This window comes from Hemibagrus wyckioides, linkage group LG21, assembly GCF_019097595.1.
Source record: "Hemibagrus wyckioides isolate EC202008001 linkage group LG21, SWU_Hwy_1.0, whole genome shotgun sequence".
In the NCBI taxonomy this organism is placed as follows: Eukaryota; Metazoa; Chordata; class Actinopteri; order Siluriformes; family Bagridae; genus Hemibagrus; species Hemibagrus wyckioides.
The window spans coordinates 160,001-177,500 of record NC_080730.1 but is presented as its reverse complement, the minus strand read 5'-3'; the positions used below and the strand labels follow the sequence as shown (position 1 = coordinate 177,500).

At 42.2% G+C, this 17,500-nt stretch overlaps 3 protein-coding genes across 4 annotated transcripts in view; 1 reads left to right on the top strand and 2 right to left on the bottom strand.

The window, feature by feature from the left end:
• vps72a (vacuolar protein sorting 72 homolog a) overlaps positions 1-7,552 on the bottom strand; it is a 13,708-nt gene extending 6,156 nt beyond the window's left edge. Inside the window, exons 1-4 of the mRNA XM_058373991.1 lie at positions 7,103-7,552; positions 6,862-7,014; positions 5,533-5,644; positions 791-967 (exon numbers count right to left, since the gene is read on the bottom strand). Coding sequence (XP_058229974.1) covers positions 791-967; positions 5,533-5,644; positions 6,862-7,014; positions 7,103-7,219 — 559 coding nt within the window. The 5' untranslated portion in view covers positions 7,220-7,552. The remainder of the gene's footprint in view (positions 1-790; positions 968-5,532; positions 5,645-6,861; positions 7,015-7,102) is intronic.
• A 1,978-nt stretch (positions 7,553-9,530) lies between these two features.
• On the bottom strand, positions 9,531-14,246 carry sp1 (sp1 transcription factor). Of its 2 annotated transcripts, none has more exons than XM_058373444.1 (7): positions 14,159-14,246; positions 13,391-13,464; positions 11,297-12,488; positions 10,927-11,056; positions 10,545-10,738; positions 9,957-10,215; positions 9,531-9,880 (listed from the first exon to the last, which is right to left on the bottom strand). In XM_058373444.1, exons 1-6 carry the CDS (start codon positions 14,163-14,165, stop codon positions 9,971-9,973), a joined length of 1,842 nt encoding a protein of 613 aa, XP_058229427.1. In that variant the 5' UTR covers positions 14,166-14,246; the 3' UTR covers positions 9,531-9,880; positions 9,957-9,970. The 2 variants fall into 2 exon arrangements, with proteins under 2 accessions (XP_058229427.1, XP_058229428.1); XM_058373445.1 differs by lacking the exon at positions 14,159-14,246 and adding an exon at positions 13,944-14,012.
• A 2,521-nt stretch (positions 14,247-16,767) lies between these two features.
• nckap1l (NCK associated protein 1 like) overlaps positions 16,768-17,500 on the top strand; it is a 26,916-nt gene continuing 26,183 nt past the window's right edge. Inside the window, exon 1 of the mRNA XM_058373443.1 lies at positions 16,768-16,927. Coding sequence (XP_058229426.1) covers positions 16,838-16,927 — 90 coding nt within the window. The 5' untranslated portion in view covers positions 16,768-16,837. The remainder of the gene's footprint in view (positions 16,928-17,500) is intronic.

Below are 17,500 nucleotides of genomic sequence, written 5' to 3'. Positions count from 1 at the left end.
GTGTGTGTGTGTGTGTGTGTGTACCCAGTGACTCCAGGTTGCTCTGTGCAGTGTGTGTGTGTGTGTGTGTGTACCCAGTGACTCCAGGTTGCTCTGTGCAGTGTGTGTGTGTGTGTGTGTGTGTGTGTGTGTGTACCCAGTGACTCCAGGTTGCTCTGTGCAGTGTGTGTGTGTGTGTGTGTGTGTGTGTGTACCCAGTGACTCCAGGTTGCTCTGTGCAGTGTGTGTGTGTGTGTGTGTGTGTGTGTACCCAGTGACTCCAGGTTGCTGTGTGTGTGTGTGTGTGTGTGTGTGTGTGTGTGTACCCAGTGACTCCAGGTTGCTCTGTGCAGTGTGTGTGTGTGTGTGTGTGTGTGTGTGTACCCAGTGACTCCAGGTTGCTCTGTGCAGTGTGTGTGTGTGTGTGTGTGTGTGTGTGTGTGTGTGTGTGTACCCAGTGACTCCAGGTTGCTGTGTGTGTGTGTGTGTGTGTGTGTGTACCCAGTGACTCCAGGTTGCTCTGTGCAGTGTGTGTGTGTGTGTGTGTGTGTGTACCCAGTGACTCCAGGTTGCTCTGTGCAGTGTGTGTGTGTGTACCCAGTGACTCCAGGTTGCTCTGTGCAGTGTGTGTGTGTGTACCCAGTGACTCCAGGTTGCTCTGTGCAGTGTGTGTGTGTGTGTGTGTGTGTGTGTGTGTGTACCCAGTGACTCCAGGTTGCTCTGTGCAGTGTGTGTGTGTGTGTGTGTGTGTGTACCCAGTGACTCCAGGTTGCTCTGTGCAGTGTGTGTGTGTGTGTGTGTGTGTGTGTACCCAGTGACTCCAGGTTGCTCTGTGCAGTGTGTTGAGCTTCTCTCAGTAACTCCTCCTGACTCAGTGGTTTGTCTCGGTGTACTCTGCGGCGTCTCGGAGCTTCTTGTTGTCTCTCCTGCAGACGCTCGAAGGTCTTCCTGGTGTGCTCACTCGTAGACTTCCTCACTGACTTACGCACTAGACGGCAAGAGAGACGTCTCAAACTCATCACCGCGCAAAACAAACTCTGGGCCTCAATAATCACCTACTAACAGATTTCTTCATAACTTGTTAATTGCTGAATAAAAAACAATAACATTTAGTATTCATGAAACTCTCTGAATTTCATAAAAAACGTTCACATCCTACTTGTGTGTGTGTGTGTGTGTGTGTGAAATTATGGGTAAAGTTAACTGATTATGTTTTTCAGGCTTGAACAGCTCATGACTTTAGTTATACAAAACTTCTGAGAAATTCGATGATTTCATATTAATGACTAACAAAAACAAAAAATATTATACATGAAAAAATAAGAAAGCAAACAAAAATTAAGACAAATAATTCATTCAATTAAGAAAGATCGTCGTAAATGTGCTCTATAGATCATCTGAATCACGTGGACACTGACGTAAATTCTGCTGTTAACAGAACTGAATCACCACTGAATTATTACTGAATCCCCACTGAATCATTACTGTATCACCACTGAATAGTCACTGTATCACCACTGTATCACCACTGAATCATTACTGAATCACCACTGAATCGTCACTGTATCATCACTGAATCATTACTGAATCACCACTGAATCGTCACTGTATCATCACTGAATCGTCACTGTATCACCACTGAATAATTACTGTATCACCACTGAATCGTCACTGTATCACCACTGAATCGTCACTGTATCACCACTGAATCGTCACTGTATCACCACTGAATCGTCACTGTATCACCACTGAATCGTCACTGTATCATTTCTGAATCACCACTGAATCGTCACTGTATCACCACTGAATCGTCACTGTATCACCACTGAATCGTCACTGTATCATCACTGAATCATTACTGAATCATCACTATCACCACTGAATCATCACTGTATCACCACTGAATAGTCACTGTATCACCACTGAATCGTCACTGTATCATCACTGAATCGTCACTGTATCATCACTGAATCATTACTGAATCATCACTGAATCATCACTATCACCACTGAATCGTCACTGTATCACCACTGAATCATTACTGAATCATCACTGAATCGTCACTGTATCATCACTGAATCGTCACTGAATAGTCACTGTATCGCCACTGAATAATTACTGAATAGTCACTGTATCATCACTGAATCGTCACTGTATCATCACTGTATCACCACTGAATCGTCACTGTATCATCACTGAATCGTCACTGTATCACCACTGAATCGTCACTGTATCACCACTGAATCGTCACTGTATCACCACTGAATCGTCACTGCATCATCACTGAATAGTCACTGTATCATCACTGAATAATTACTATATCACCACTGAATCATTACTGTATCATCACTGAATCATTACTGAATCAACACTGAATCATTACTGAATCAACACTGAATCATTACTGAATCATCAATGAATCGTCACTGAATCATCACTGAATCGTCACTGTATCACCACTGAATAATTACTGAATCGTCACTGTATCACCACTGAATCGTCACTGTATCACCACTGAATCGTCACTGTATCACCACTGAATCGTCACTGAATCATCACTGAATCGTCACTGTATCACCACTGAATCGTCACTATCACCACTGAATAATTACTGTATCATCACTGAATCATTACTGAATCAACACTGAATCATTACTGAATCATCAATGAATCGTCACTGAATCAACACTGAATCATTACTGAATCATCAATGAATCGTCACTGAATCATCACTGAATCGTCACTGTATCGTCACTGAATCATCACTGAATCGTCACTGTATCACCACTGAATAGTCACTGTATCACCACTGAATAGTCACTGTATCACCACTGAATAATTACTGAATCGTCACTGTATCACCACTGAATCGTCACTGTATCACCACTGAATCGTCACTGTATCACCACTGAATAGTCACTGTATCACCACTGAATAGTCACTGTATCACCACTGAATAATTACTGAATAGTCACTGTATCATCACTGAATCATCACTGAATCGTCACTGTATCACCACTGAATCGTCACTGTATCATCACTGAATAATTACTGTATCACCACTGAATCGTCACTGTATCACCACTGAATCGTCACTGTATCATCACTGAATCATCACTGCATCATCACTGAATCGTCACTGTATCATCACTGAATAATTACTGAATAGTCACTGTATCACCACTGAATAATTACTGAATAGTCACTGTATCACCACTGAATAATTACTGAATAGTCACTGTATCACCACTGAATAATTACTGAATAGTCACTGTATCACCACTGAATAATTACTGAATAGTCACTGTATCACCACTGAATAATTACTGAATCGTCACTATCACCACTGAATAATTACTGAATCGTCACTGTATCACCACTGAATAATTACTGAATCGTCACTGTATCACCACTGAATAATTACTGAATCGTCACTGTATCACCACTGAATAATTACTGAATCGTCACTGTATCACCACTGAATAATTACTGAATCGTCACTGTATCACCACTGAATAATTACTGAATCGTCACTGTATCACCACTGAATAATTACTGAATCGTCACTGTATCACCACTGAATAATTACTGAATCGTCACTGTATCACCACTGAATAATTACTGAATCGTCACTGTATCACCACTGAATCGTCACTGAATCGTCACTGTATCACCACTGAATCGTCACTGTATCACCACTGAATCGTCACTGTATCACCACTGAATCGTCACTGTATCATCACTGAATCGTCACTGTATCATCACTGAATAATTACTGAATAGTCACTGTATCACCACTGAATAATTACTGAATCGTCACTATCACCACTGAATAATTACTGAATCGTCACTGTATCACCACTGAATAATTACTGAATCGTCACTGTATCACCACTGAATAATTACTGAATCGTCACTGTATCACCACTGAATAATTACTGAATCGTCACTGTATCACCACTGAATAATTACTGAATCGTCACTGTATCACCACTGAATAATTACTGAATCGTCACTGTATCACCACTGAATCGTCACTGAATCGTCACTGTATCACCACTGAATCGTCACTGTATCACCACTGAATCGTCACTGTATCACCACTGAATAGTCACTGTATCACCACTGAATAGTCACTGTATCACCACTGAATAGTCACTGTATCACCACTGAATAGTCACTGTATCACCACTGAATCGTCACTGTATCATCACTGAATCGTCACTATCACCACTGAATAATTACTGAATCGTCACTGTATCACCACTGAATAATTACTGAATCGTCACTGTATCATCACTGAATAATTACTGAATCGTCACTGTATCACCACTGAATAATTACTGAATCGTCACTGTATCACCACTGAATAATTACTGAATCGTCACTGTATCACCACTGAATAATTACTGAATAGTCACTGTATCACCACTGAATAATTACTGAATAGTCACTGTATCACCACTGAATAATTACTGAATAGTCACTGTATCATCACTGAATAGTCACTGTATCACCACTGTATCACCACTGTATCACCACTGAATCGTCACTGTATCACCACTGAATAGTCACTGTATCACCACTGAATCGTCACTGTATCACCACTGAATCGTCACTGTATCACCACTGAATCGTCACTGTATCACCACTGAATCGTCACTGTATCATCACTGAATCGTCACTGTATCACCACTGAATAGTCACTGTATCACCACTGAATCGTCACTGTATCACCACTGAATCGTCACTGTATCACCACTGAATCGTCACTGTATCATCACTGAATCATTACTGAATCGTCACTGTATCACCACTGAATAGTCACTGTATCACCACTGAATCATTACTGAATCACCACTGAATAGTCACTGAATCATTACTGAATCACCACTGAATCGTCACTGTATCACCACTGAATCGTCACTGTATCATCACTGTATCGTCACTGTATCATCACTGTATCGTCACTGTATCATCACTGTATCGTCACTGTATCATCACTGTATCGTCACTGTATCATCACTGTATCGTCACTGTATCATCACTGTATCATTACTGTATCATCACTGTATCGTCACTGTATCATCACTGTATCGTCACTGTATCATCACTGTATCGTCACTGTATCATCACTGTATCGTCACTGTATCATCACTGTATCGTCACTGTATCATCACTGTATCGTCACTGTATCATCACTGAATCGTTACTGAATCATCACTGAATCATTACTGTATCATCACTGAATAGTCACTGTATCACCACTGAATCGTCACTGTATCACCACTGAATCGTCACTGAATGTTAATCTGAGATTTCGGAGATGCTGAGACACAGAAAAAAGTAAACATCAGTTCTCCTGTTTGATCTTTAGGGTTTCTCCAGAGTAGAAAAGATGTTTTTTTTTTACTTTTTACATTTCACTTTCTTAAACCTAATTGAAATCTAATCAATGTCTTCAACAAATAAGGACAATTTTGTGTGATTGTGTGTGTGTATAAGTGTGTGTGTGTGTGCATGCGCGTATGTGTGTGTGAGTTCAGTACTCACTTTCTCCAATCTCCTGCAGCTCGTGTGCTGAACGTTTCTCTGCTTTTGGTTTCTCAGGCTTCGGCTCCTCAGATGGATGTTTAACCCTGGGCTTCATTACCTTTATGGGCTCCTAACACCCACACACACCCACACACACCCACCCACACCCACACACACACACACACTTTAAATCTACAAACATAAACCAGCTCCATGTAAAGTGTAAAGCTGATTTCTAGCTAATTTTATGATCACTTAAAATAATGAGACTTGTGTGTTTAATACAGAAAAGAAAATTATATACATAGAGTCTGATCTGTAACGTGGAGCATGAACACTGCTCACATCTGTACATGAAGATCTGACCACAGACTGACCGAAGTTTACTGAATAATACTGACCACATTCAACAGTACCTGTCTCACTGACATGTGTCAGAGTGTAGGGTTTAGTGGTGTGTGCATGTGTCTCACTCTGTAGGCTTTAGTGGTGTGTGTGTGTGTCTCACTCTGTAGGCTTTAGTGGTGTGTGTGTGTGTCTCACTCTGTAGGCTTTAGTGGTTGGTGTGTGTGTCTCACTCTGTAGGCTTTAGTGTTGTGTGTGTGTGTCTCACTCTGTAGGCTTTAGTGGTGTGTGTGTGTGTCTCACTCTGTAGGCTTTAGTGGTTGGTGTGTGTGTCTCACTCTGTAGGCTTTAGTGTTGTGTGTGTGTGTCTCACTCTGTAGGCTTTAGTGTTGTGTGTGTGTGTCTCACTCTGTAGGCTTTAGTGGTGTGTGTGTGTGTGTGTGTCACACTCTGTAGGCTTTAGTGGTGTGTGTGTCTTACTCTGTAGGCTTTAGTGGTGTGTGTGTCTCACTCTGTAGGCTTTAGTGGTGTGTGTGTCTCACTCTGTAGGCTTTAGTGGTGTGTGTCTCACTCTGTAGGCTTTAGTGGTGTGTGTCTCACTCTGTAGGCTTTAGTGGTGTGTGTGTGTCTCACTCTGTAGGCTTTAGTGGTGTGTGTCTCACTCTGTAGGCTTTAGTGGTGTGTGTGTGTCTCACTCTGTAGGCTTTAGTGGTGTGTGTCTCACTCTGTAGGCTTTAGTGGTGTGTGTCTCACTCTGTAGGCTTTAGTGGTGTGTGTGTGTGTCTCACTCTGTAGGCTTTAGTGGTGTGTGTGTGTCTCACTCTGTAGGCTTTAGTGGTGTGTGTGTGTCTCACTCTGTAGGCTTTAGTGGTGTGTGTGTGTGTCTCACTCTGTAGGCTTTAGTGGTGTGTGTGTGTGTGTGTCTCACTCTGTAGGCTTTAGTGTTGTGTGTGTGTGTCTCACTCTGTAGGCTTTAGTGGTGTGTGTGTGTGTGTGTCTCACTCTGTAAGCTTTAGTGAGGATGCGGCTGCGTCTGCGTGGTGTCTCCTCTTCCTGTTCACTGTCTGGTTCGTCTCCTTCGTCCAGATCAAAGTCACTGTCCACCTCATCCTCAGTGTCTGAATGATCACCGTGGTATTCATCATCACCAGACTCCTACACACACACACACACAGAATTCAGAGAGAGAGAGAGAGAGAGAGAGAGATTTACAGAGACAGACAGACAAATGTAGTAAACTGACGTCATTAAATCCTCCGTATGTTGTTTTGTAAAACTCGTCCTCTTCCTCCGCCTCTAGGATTTTGGTCATTCGGTTCCCGGCAGTAATTCTCTGCTCTCTGCTGTTCGCTAGACTCATCTTCACAGCCGAGTTTAATCTCCGATAAAATAATAATAATAATAATAATAATAATAATAATAATATTAACTTTATTAAGTAAGACCTGGGTAGAGCAACAACAAAACCTAAGCTAACTGGCTAACGAGCACAAACACGAATGATCTCCCTGCTGTTTACCGAGTTACCCACTACACGCGATTATTAGATTATTAGCGATTAAAACTGACTTTATTCTCAGAATAAACTTTTATTAAGACACAAGATGTGAAGAAACTCAGGGCTCAGATAAATGCTAACATCAACCAGCGCGTACTGGAACGCTAGAATATTCACTTCCGGTGTCAAAGGTTTAAAAAAAAATCTACGACTGAAAACTCAGAGACTGGCGCCACCTCGTTGACCGGAAGTGACTTTTACACAGGTTTGAAACCCTGTTTATGAAGAAATGTGTGACGCCTCCACTCACAGAGCACTTCATTAGAAGATGTTTATAATACTTCCTCGTTCCTTGTTGATATGAGAGATCAGAGGAGAATGACCAGACTGTTCTGAGCTGACCAAACGACTACAGTAACTCACATAAACACACAACTGCGCTGAACTGAAAAGAATGCATCTCAGAATGCACACCACCATGCTGACCCTCGAGGTGGATGAGCTACAACAGCAGAAGACCACCAACAGCATAAATCCATGAATCCAAGCAGCTATGTGTGAACCCTTCAGGCTGTTGGAGGTGGTGTGATAGTGTGGGGAAAGTTCTCTCAGCACACTGTGGGCAGTTAATATCTACTTATCAATGATGCCACAGTCTATCTGAGTACCATATATCCCTTCATGGCCACAATTTACTTCTTATGCCTACTTCCAGAAGGATAATGCATTGTTTTACAGAGCAAACATCACTTCAAAATGGTTCCATGAACATGATCTCATTGTTCTTGAGTCACAAGATCTGAGTCCAGCTTTCAGTGTATAGTTTTTTTAGGTAAAGGAGCAGATCTGGAAGGTTCATGGTCATAGAGTGTTTGGTGTACTGGGATGTTTGGATGCTGTCACATTACCACTCAGGTCACTGACTGTGAAGTGGTTGGACACTTTATGTCCCGGGAAGCCTTCATGTCTGTGACCTTCTGGCTCTCCCTTTTAGTTATGATGTCATAGCTAGTCTTGCCGGAGTCCCTGCCTGCACTTTATACATAATCTACATTGTCGTAAACATCACATGATCAGAATCATACTTAATATCTCTCTCTTTCTCTCTCTGTGGAGCTATACACCCCACTCCTGAGCTCCCAGTGTTCTGAGTTTCCAGTGTGACCACTGCCCCTACTGCTGGTCGGAGTCTCATCACTTGTTGGTGCCCACTGATGCTGTGGATGGACCTGTGTGGACAGCCTGTGACCAGGAGACAGCCATGGACAGAGACACTTGGGGACTTTCACACCATCACAGATCTGCCATTTCATCTGTCAGCCCGTGACAGCAAAGAACTAGTGTTTATAATGACCTTAGAAACGACACTGACCTAATAGTTCCTCATGGGTCATTGATTTCTGTTGTAGAAAGGGCATTAATCAGTTACAGTTACATTATTTTCTGTTTAGTGTCACCCAAATGAGGATGGGTTCCCTTCTGAGCCTGGTTCCTCTCAAGGTTTCTTCCTTGTATCTTCACAGGGAGTTCTTCCTCACCACAGGCTTCTCATTAGGGATAAAATAGTTTAATAATTTAATTTTATTTTTTTTATCCTCTCCTTTCTGTTTCTCTACTTTTGTAAAGTTGCTTTGAGACAATGCCCATTGTAAAAGGCACTATACAAATAATTGAAAAATAAAATTGAATAGAACATCTTGAGGATGTAGAAGAACGGGGGAATTGCGGCCTGAAGAATCTGCAGGAAGTGTGTGATGTGGCCATCATAAGGCCCAGAATATGGAAGCTTGAAAGCACCTTGTGGAATCCATGCCACAAATAACGGTGGTGCTCCTGATTCAGAGCTCCATGAGTGTGTCCAGGTTCTCCGTTTGAAAAGAAAACAACCTCAGTTGCTTGAAGAGTCACGTCAGGATACAGCGTATAGAACATGTGACTGTCCAGACCGTTTAAGACTGGGCCATCAGAAGGATCATGGCTTCCCTCTTATGGGCTGATAAATGTTTAATAAAAATCTCAGTGTTGTGTGTAATCAGGTCAATTCATTGTTGTTAAATCTGAAGCAATAAATATGAACATTCAAATTCATGTAAAAGAAAAACAGTGTGTGTGTGTGTGTGTGTAAACATCCAGAGAAATGTGCAGTAATCAATCCACCAACCTTTAATTACAGAAAGATGATTTATTGAGAATAAGCATAGAGTGTATCAGTGTGTGTTCATGTCTACACACACACAAACACACACACGCAAACACACACGCACAGTAAGCTCTCATGCTAGTTAATCAATTTGATATAAAACATTTTGAGATGCGCATGAATCATACACAACGGCACAGAGTTTAGAAAAATATAATTTATATACAAAAACAAAGCAATAAGGGTTTAAATTATTCACTCTGACAAACGTGACATCATAATGGCTTAATGAGTGCTTAACGATGGCTAACTGTCTATTTAATGGCTTAAGGTTTGTATTTAAAAAGGAAAAACATATACAACTGTATCTTGGCCATCAGCACCTGCGATAGAGAGAGGGGCCGGGGTTAACTGCAGGTAAAGAACAGTAATCACAGTAAAGTATGGGTGACGTCTCACCTGGTTATTGGCAGTTAGAAGCCATTAGTGTTGAGGTTGTTGGGATGAATGTCTCCCACTTGCACCACGTTGATGCCACTGCTCGCTAACCGGGCCATGCCATCCGGGGACAGCGTCTCCATGGTGAGGATCGTCTGGTCAGGGCCAGTCTCTGCGCCTCCCATTGGCTTCTTCTTCGTGTGAGTACGGATGTGTTTGGACAGATGATCACTTCGCATAAAACGCTTTGGGCACTCTGGACATGAAAACTTCTTTTCCCCTACACAGAAAGAAATTCAGTTACCTGTGTCCATGTGTGTGTGAGAGAGAGCGACCTGAACTGCCCACCCACACCACCTGCCCCCATGCTGAACCGCCCACACATTGAACCACCCACCCACACAGTGGCTTTCCCTGACGATGACCACATTGCCCAGCTGTATTATGCAACACAGTGAACTCTGGTGGAACGTTTTTATTAGAAGTTGACATTATAAATGTCAACGATCTCCAGATGAGAAATTAATAATCAGTAGTCATTTTTAGTTTATTTTACCCTCTCTCACCATGACTATGAGCCACATCCTGCATGTGTGTGCATGTATGTACCAGTGTGTGTACGTCGATGCCTCTGCAGCTCATCCGAGCGGGTGAACCGTTTTCCACAGTGAGCCCACGTGCAGACGAACGGCCGCTCGCCCGAGTGCCAGCGCAGGTGTGCCCGCAAGTGAGACGTCTTCCCATAAACCTTCCCACAGCCCGTGATGTGGCAGATGTGCTGCTTCTTCTTACTGGGGTCAGTGCTGCATGTACGTACACACACACACACACACACACAGGTGGTAATAATCAAACAACGTATCTCAATATTCCATACAGACAATATCAAACACTTAAACCAAGGTCATTAGGTAGGCAGCCAAAGGATGAACAGAACATGGATGAGGGTGTATTGAACATGTGCTGTGTGTATGTGTGTATATGGGGGTACCGTCCATCTCCATCTTTGCAGTATGGACACGTGCATGCTTCTCTGCGAGAGCGGCGACTCGGTGGAGTCGTGTCTAAATTCTGATCCAACATCGAGTCGTCCATGACGTCTCCTGCAGCTCCCTGATCACCTACACACACACACACACACACACACACACACACACACACACAGTGTGTCTCAGCATGTTATTTGTTTAAACATTATGATACACTCTGAGCTTCTGAATTAAGTCTGACCATACCCCAGTTCATGGTGACCACAGGGCAGGAATTCAATTTAAACCCAATCCATGACATTTATAGATGTTTCACTGGAATATCAGGATTTTGACCTGTAAGCACTGTAAGACTTTAATGATGACACTGACCTGAAGTGTTGATGGTGATCGGACCTTCCTGTAGTTGATGCATCTGCAGTCCAGCACTGTTCAGGTTAATGGTGCCAGGCTGTGTGAGTGCAGGAAGTGATGTCACAGAAGGAAGTGATGCCACAGTGATCTGAGCTCCAGCAGGACTCTGCAGCTGAAGCGTCTGCCAGCTGACTTGTCCGTTCGGCCCCACCGTCCTCAGCAGGATCGGCCCGTTATTGATCGACTGGATCTGCAAGTTCTGCAGGCCGTCTTGTGGAAGAGTGTGCGCAGTGATCACGTGACCCGCAGGAATAGCTCCTGATTGGACCGTGGGTAAAGCGGACGTTCCCTGAAGTAGCTGCTGAGGTTGGATGAGGATCTGCTGTGCGTCTCTGCCGTCAGACTGGACCGAGAGTCCTGCAGTAACGTTCTGGACTGCGCCGGCGGTCACGACACTGTTTGGAGCCGAAACACCTTCTGTGTACAAACTGGGAGTGTGTGTGCTGCTCACGCACTCCGAGGTGGATACTGCCGCTATCGTTGTCTGGTGGCTCTGGACAAGCTGCTGATTCCCTCCATTAGACACATCATCACTTTTCATCACACCGGCTCCTGTGCTAACAGGAAGTAGAGTGATGTTATTGAGCGCTAAAGGCATGTTAATAAACGGCGTCTGATTGGTCAGAACCGAGTTTCCCAACGTGAGGTTATGGAGAGGAATCACTCCAGGAACTGTGAGGATGTTTCCGCTTCCTGCGGTCTGATTGGTTGCTGCAGTAATGAGAGGTTGGCTCCCACTGGTTGATGAAACGAGCTGTATCTGTCCTGTTCCAGAAGCATCGTGGGACGTCTGAGTGAACTGTAGCTGCTGTCCATCCACAGTGTGAAACTGAGGAATGACCTGGTACTGAATGTTGGGTAAAACCCCAGACAGTGCTGTGAGGACCTGCTGACCCTGTAACGCCGTAGGAGACAAAACGAACTGCTGCTGCTGCTCGGTCTCGCAGCTGCCCGGCTTCTGAGACACTGCTTTATCGCAGCCGCTGTTTATCTGAGGAACGATCTGAGGGATGATCTGCCAGCCGTTAGCATTCTGTGACATATGAGCAGAGTTTACGCCAATCTGAGCGGCTTCCTGCTGCGCGTCATTTTCATCTATTCGACTGCACGTAGCGGCCAAAAGGGCTAAAGGAGAAGGCTGCTGGGTTTCCTGTGGAGGAAAAGTAGGGAAGAGTGTCCCAGGTAAATAATCACGTGAGAGATGTGAACTGAAAACTGCCTGAACCGAACACTTCACCAGCACACACCTGCTAAATGTACTTAATGTAAGATGACAGTGAGAGGTAGTGGCAGTGTTTAATGGGAACAGGTGAGGAAGAGCAGGTGAGGAAAGGTGGATACGGACTAACAGATTGTCTGTTGAAGGAAAACTGTAACGTTTTAGTTTATAGATTCCTGTAATTGTTACTGGTGTAGGTGGAATTACACTGGGAGGAACTGGTGTTAGACCTGGCCTCAGTGCTGTAAAAGACTCTTAACCAGAATGACTTACAAAAGTGCTTCATCATCTTCATTCTACGGTCAGTACAGACAAGTCAGTGTGTAAGAATGAAGCGGTCAGAGAGAAGGTCAACACTTTACAGTACTGCACATGTTTAGCCTACAGAGGTCTGCCTGCAAAGCTAATGCTAGGTAGCCAGCAGTAATGAAGAGCAGTGTTTGTGTAATGTGACAGTGTGTGTGTAGAAAACACTCAAATACACACCGGCACATGGACCAAAAAACCCTGAACTCAAATTTCTACCCTCTTTTCCACCTGTAGCATAAAAAAAAAACAACAAAAACCATCCCTGTCAATCATGCGGTTCGACACGCCCACATACCCCTCAACAGGTGAGAGGTCAGAGTATGTGTAGTGTGTGTGTAGAGTTTTATTAGAATTCTGGTTAGAGCTCTACAGGTCTGACCCTGATACTACTTATAACCAACAAGAAAACATTTATCATAAAGAATCTGAACATTTAACAGACTTAAAAATCAACAACAATGTTAACATTCTCTCTCTCTCTCTCTCACACACACACACACACACACACACACACACACACTTACTTGGCCTGAACTGTTGGTTTTTTTATGAGATTCTCCATCGTTTTCCACCAAAGTGGTCATTTCACTCTGCTGATCTGAGAAGAGAATGAAGAGAAAGTGAAAGTCCACTCCTAAGACCTGAGATGTCCAGCAGGCAGAGTGGACCCTGGAACTGTGTTTACATTAAAAATGTTCAGCTGTTTTTATGTTTATAAACAGAATGTTTAATCATTAAAATCCGTCTGAACTGGGTTACACATTTCCTCAGCTCTGTGATTCAGTTGGGTAAATATTATAATAACTTTGTGATAATAAAAGCTCTGAAACTTTATGGGTGTGATTCCTACTGCTAGCTACACAACTAATGCTAACTGAAGCTAGCTGAAGCTAATCACTCGCCCTGAAATGACAACCTGGTCATCTCACTCGGTCAGGAATAACTCATTCTTGCCAGACTTTTTAGGTTGAATAAACTATTCCGTGATCCGCTTGTGTGTGTTTACTGAATGAAAACTAAACACTTTTTATCTGAAATGTGAAACTTTTTAAAAACACCCGTTTTGATGAAAGTTACCTCACAACCCCAGTTAGCCGAGGAAGCTAACTCTAATTACCCCGAGCTGCTGAACCAGTTTGGCAGGAATCAAGTTCCACGAGTAGAAAAGTTTTCTGAAGACCGGGCAAGATGTCTCAGAACTCTTTATTTCACATTCATCGCTAGTTAAGGCAGCTAACCATCACCTAAACTAGGTCAGAGGTAGAGTTAGTAAAGACAGAAATTAAACTCACCACTCATTTTAGACGGAAGGAGTTTCTGAAGCTGCTTTACAAAAACTTCCAACAATTCAACCGAACCTGCTAAACGGCAATGACTGACGGACAGGCACAAAGGAAAGCAGCCAATCAGAACGCTTCATTGGGATTGTCTAACCAATTAAAATCTCCGACTGGAACGGCTTCAACTCTTGCCGGCACATAAGATAAGATCTATATACACTGTGTCCGTGCACTGTTCCCGGGGTGTATGATTTCTGAATCGGTAAAAGTTAGCGAACTGTTTAGGATTTTCGCTGTTAGGGTTCGGACTGGGCGAAGGGGCGTGTCCAAGAGGAAAAAGGCGGGAGAGAGAAAAAAATTACAAACAGTGATAAAATAATAATAATAATAATTATTATTCAGACACAAACTAATACATTGATTAATCGATGAATCAACTTATTACAATGATTTTAACAAAAACATGCTAAAATTTGGAGGCTTTTGTGTACAGTTTAATGTGAAACATTTAAATATCATTTAACGGAAAGTTTAGTGTGATAAAGCTGGCTAAGAAATAATATTCTGATTTCATTATAATCTAACATTCATCTCATATACAACTGAGGGTTAAAGTGCTTGTACAAAGGCCAGGGATTCAAACCCACAACCTCCTGATCTGCAGCTTAGCGCCTCACACACTGCGCTAGCACTTAGCTTTAGGCTGCTGTGTAGCTTATAATGAACCTAAATACTCTAAACTTACACTGAGAGCCTAAGATTAATATTCAGACATACTGTTGTATTCAGATACCAATAAAAAATACGACTTATGAATACAACATATCGATAAATTATAAAGAATTCAGTGATATTCCGTACAGGTAGCATATAGCACCGATCATTAAAGTAGTAATAAATGTACATCTTCTTCTTCTTCTTCTTTGGTCTTTTCCCTTCAGGTGTCTCCACAGTGAATCATCTCTCTCCACCTATCCCTATCTTCTGCATCCTCAACACTTACACCCACTAGCTTCATCTCCTCATTTATTACATCCATATTCCTCCTCTTTGGCCTTCCTCTTTTCTTCCTGCCTGGCAGCTCCATGTCCAACATTCTCCTACCAATATACTCACTCTCCCTCCTCTGGACATGTCCAAACCATCTTAATCTGTCCTCCCTAACTCTGTCCCCCAAACGTCCAACATGAGCTGTCCCTCTGATGTACTCGTTCCTAATCCTGTCCAACCGTGTCCCTCCCAAAGAGAACCTCAACATCTTCAGCTCTGCTACCTCCAGCTCTGACTCCTGTCTCTTCCTCAGTGATACTGTCTCTAAACCGTACAGCATGGCTGGTCTCACCACTGTATTGTATCACCTTCCCCTTGATTCTTGCTAATATCTTTCTATCACATAATAATAAATGTAGATAGTTTTTGTTACTCTGTTAGCACATGTAAAATAAAGTGTTATTCAAATTCAAATTTTATTTATTAGCACTGTTGCCCCACAGCAAGAAGGTCCTGGGTTGGAATCACGGGTTCGAACAGGCAGGGGCCTTTCTGTGTAAAGTTTGCATGTTCTCCCCGAGCCTGCGTGGGTTTACTCCGGGTACTCCGGTTTCCTCCCACAATCCAAAAACATGTACATTAGGTTGATTGGTAATTGTAAATTGCCCATAGGAGTGAGTGTGAGTGTGTGTGGTTGTCTGTCTATATGTGTGGTTCTGTGAAGGACTGGTGACCTCTCCAGGGTGTACCCCTGCCTTTCCCCCAATGTGTGCTGGGACAGGCTCCAGCAGATCCCTGTGACCCTAATTAGGAATAAAGTGGGTATGGACGATGGATGGATGGATAAAAAACTAGACATAAAAAATATAGGGATATAAAATAAATATAAATATATTAAATAAAGATTTAAGGAAAACAGACATATAAAACTAACAGAGTAATAGAAATATTTAAAAAAAGATGATAGAATATAAAAATCTAATAAGATATTACATATATAGATACATAAATAATAAATAATAATAATAATAATAATAATAATAATAATAATAATACAAAATTACAAAATATACATCAATGTAAGATAAATATATAGACATAAAAGATATAAATATGAATATCTGGGTATATCAGGAATGTCAGGGGGTAAAGTGAGGGTGCAGTATGTATATAAAATGCTCACTGAGTGTGACCTGTGCAGGGTAGCGCAGCTATTGTGTGTGCAACAGTCCGCTGAGGTAGAATGTCATGTGTGAGGAAGTCCAGAGAAAAAGTCCAGAAAGTCCAGTTCTAGGTGTTCTGGTTAAGGGCCCGATGGTCTGCGGGAAGAAGCTCCTCCTCATCCTCTCTGTATTTGCCTTCAAGGAGCGGAAACGTTTCCCTGACTGCAACACAGAGAAGAGTCCATTGTTAGGATGTTATTAGTTCTATTACAATATTTTATTTGTTGATTTGCTTCATAATAATAACAACACAACAGGAATAAACTGCTGATAAAATCATTTTATTAAACATGTTTAATATTAGATTGTTTATGATAAACCTACACAACCTACACAAAGGAAAGCTCATCCTCTACTGGTCAGGATTAGCTCCTCCTCTTCAAAATGGGTGGGACTAAAGTGTTCTACTGTGTGTGTGTGTGTGTCTGTGTGTGTGTGTGTGTGTGTGTGTGTGCGTTTGTGTTTGAGTGTGTCGATCATGGCTTACCAACTAAAACTGGCAGAGAAATTGGTGGTTCTAAATGAGCGGGGACGAGGAGTGTTGATCCGCATGAATCACATCAAAAAGGTCAGAATTTTTCAATTACTTTCAAAAATATTATTATAAACATGTCTAAAAATCTTCCTTCAAAGACTTTTTACCAACGCCCCGAAAAACAGGAACATGTCAGACAGTAAAACCTCCTCACAGTGCAGATTTTCTGACTGCTAACGACTGCGATTAAATATATTTATAATTAAAAATTCTGTTTTTAATGAATACTGGCATTATAAAATTAAATATAATTAAATATTTAATGAGGATTGTAAAATGAAATAGTTAATACAATCTGTATAATCTATATACATTAGTTTATTAAAATTAATCTCAATGGCATCTCACTGATCTGCATATCAGTGTGTGTGTGTGTGTGTGTGTGTTTATGTGATAAATGTTTTAAAGAGTTTGTTATAATTCAGAACAGAGAATCAAAAAGGAAGTGCAAACAGGAAACCAGCAGCTCGACATGAACCACACACACACACACACACACACACACACACACACACACACACAGACACACACACAGACACACTTTCTCTCTCTCTCTCCCTCTCTCTCTCGTTATGTTGTGTGTAGGAGACATTTTTTAAGACTAAA

Bases quoted from the DNA above. Each gene is read 5' to 3' on its own strand.
- sp1 (XM_058373444.1), bottom strand. The intron at 12,489-13,390 runs GTAAGTGTGTGT...TTTCCTCCACAG, and splicing joins AAACCAACAGTTCAGGCCAA to GAAACCCAGCAGCCTTCTCC. The intron at 10,739-10,926 runs GTACCCCCATAT...ACGTACATGCAG, and splicing joins TGCAAAGATGGAGATGGACG to CACTGACCCCAGTAAGAAGA.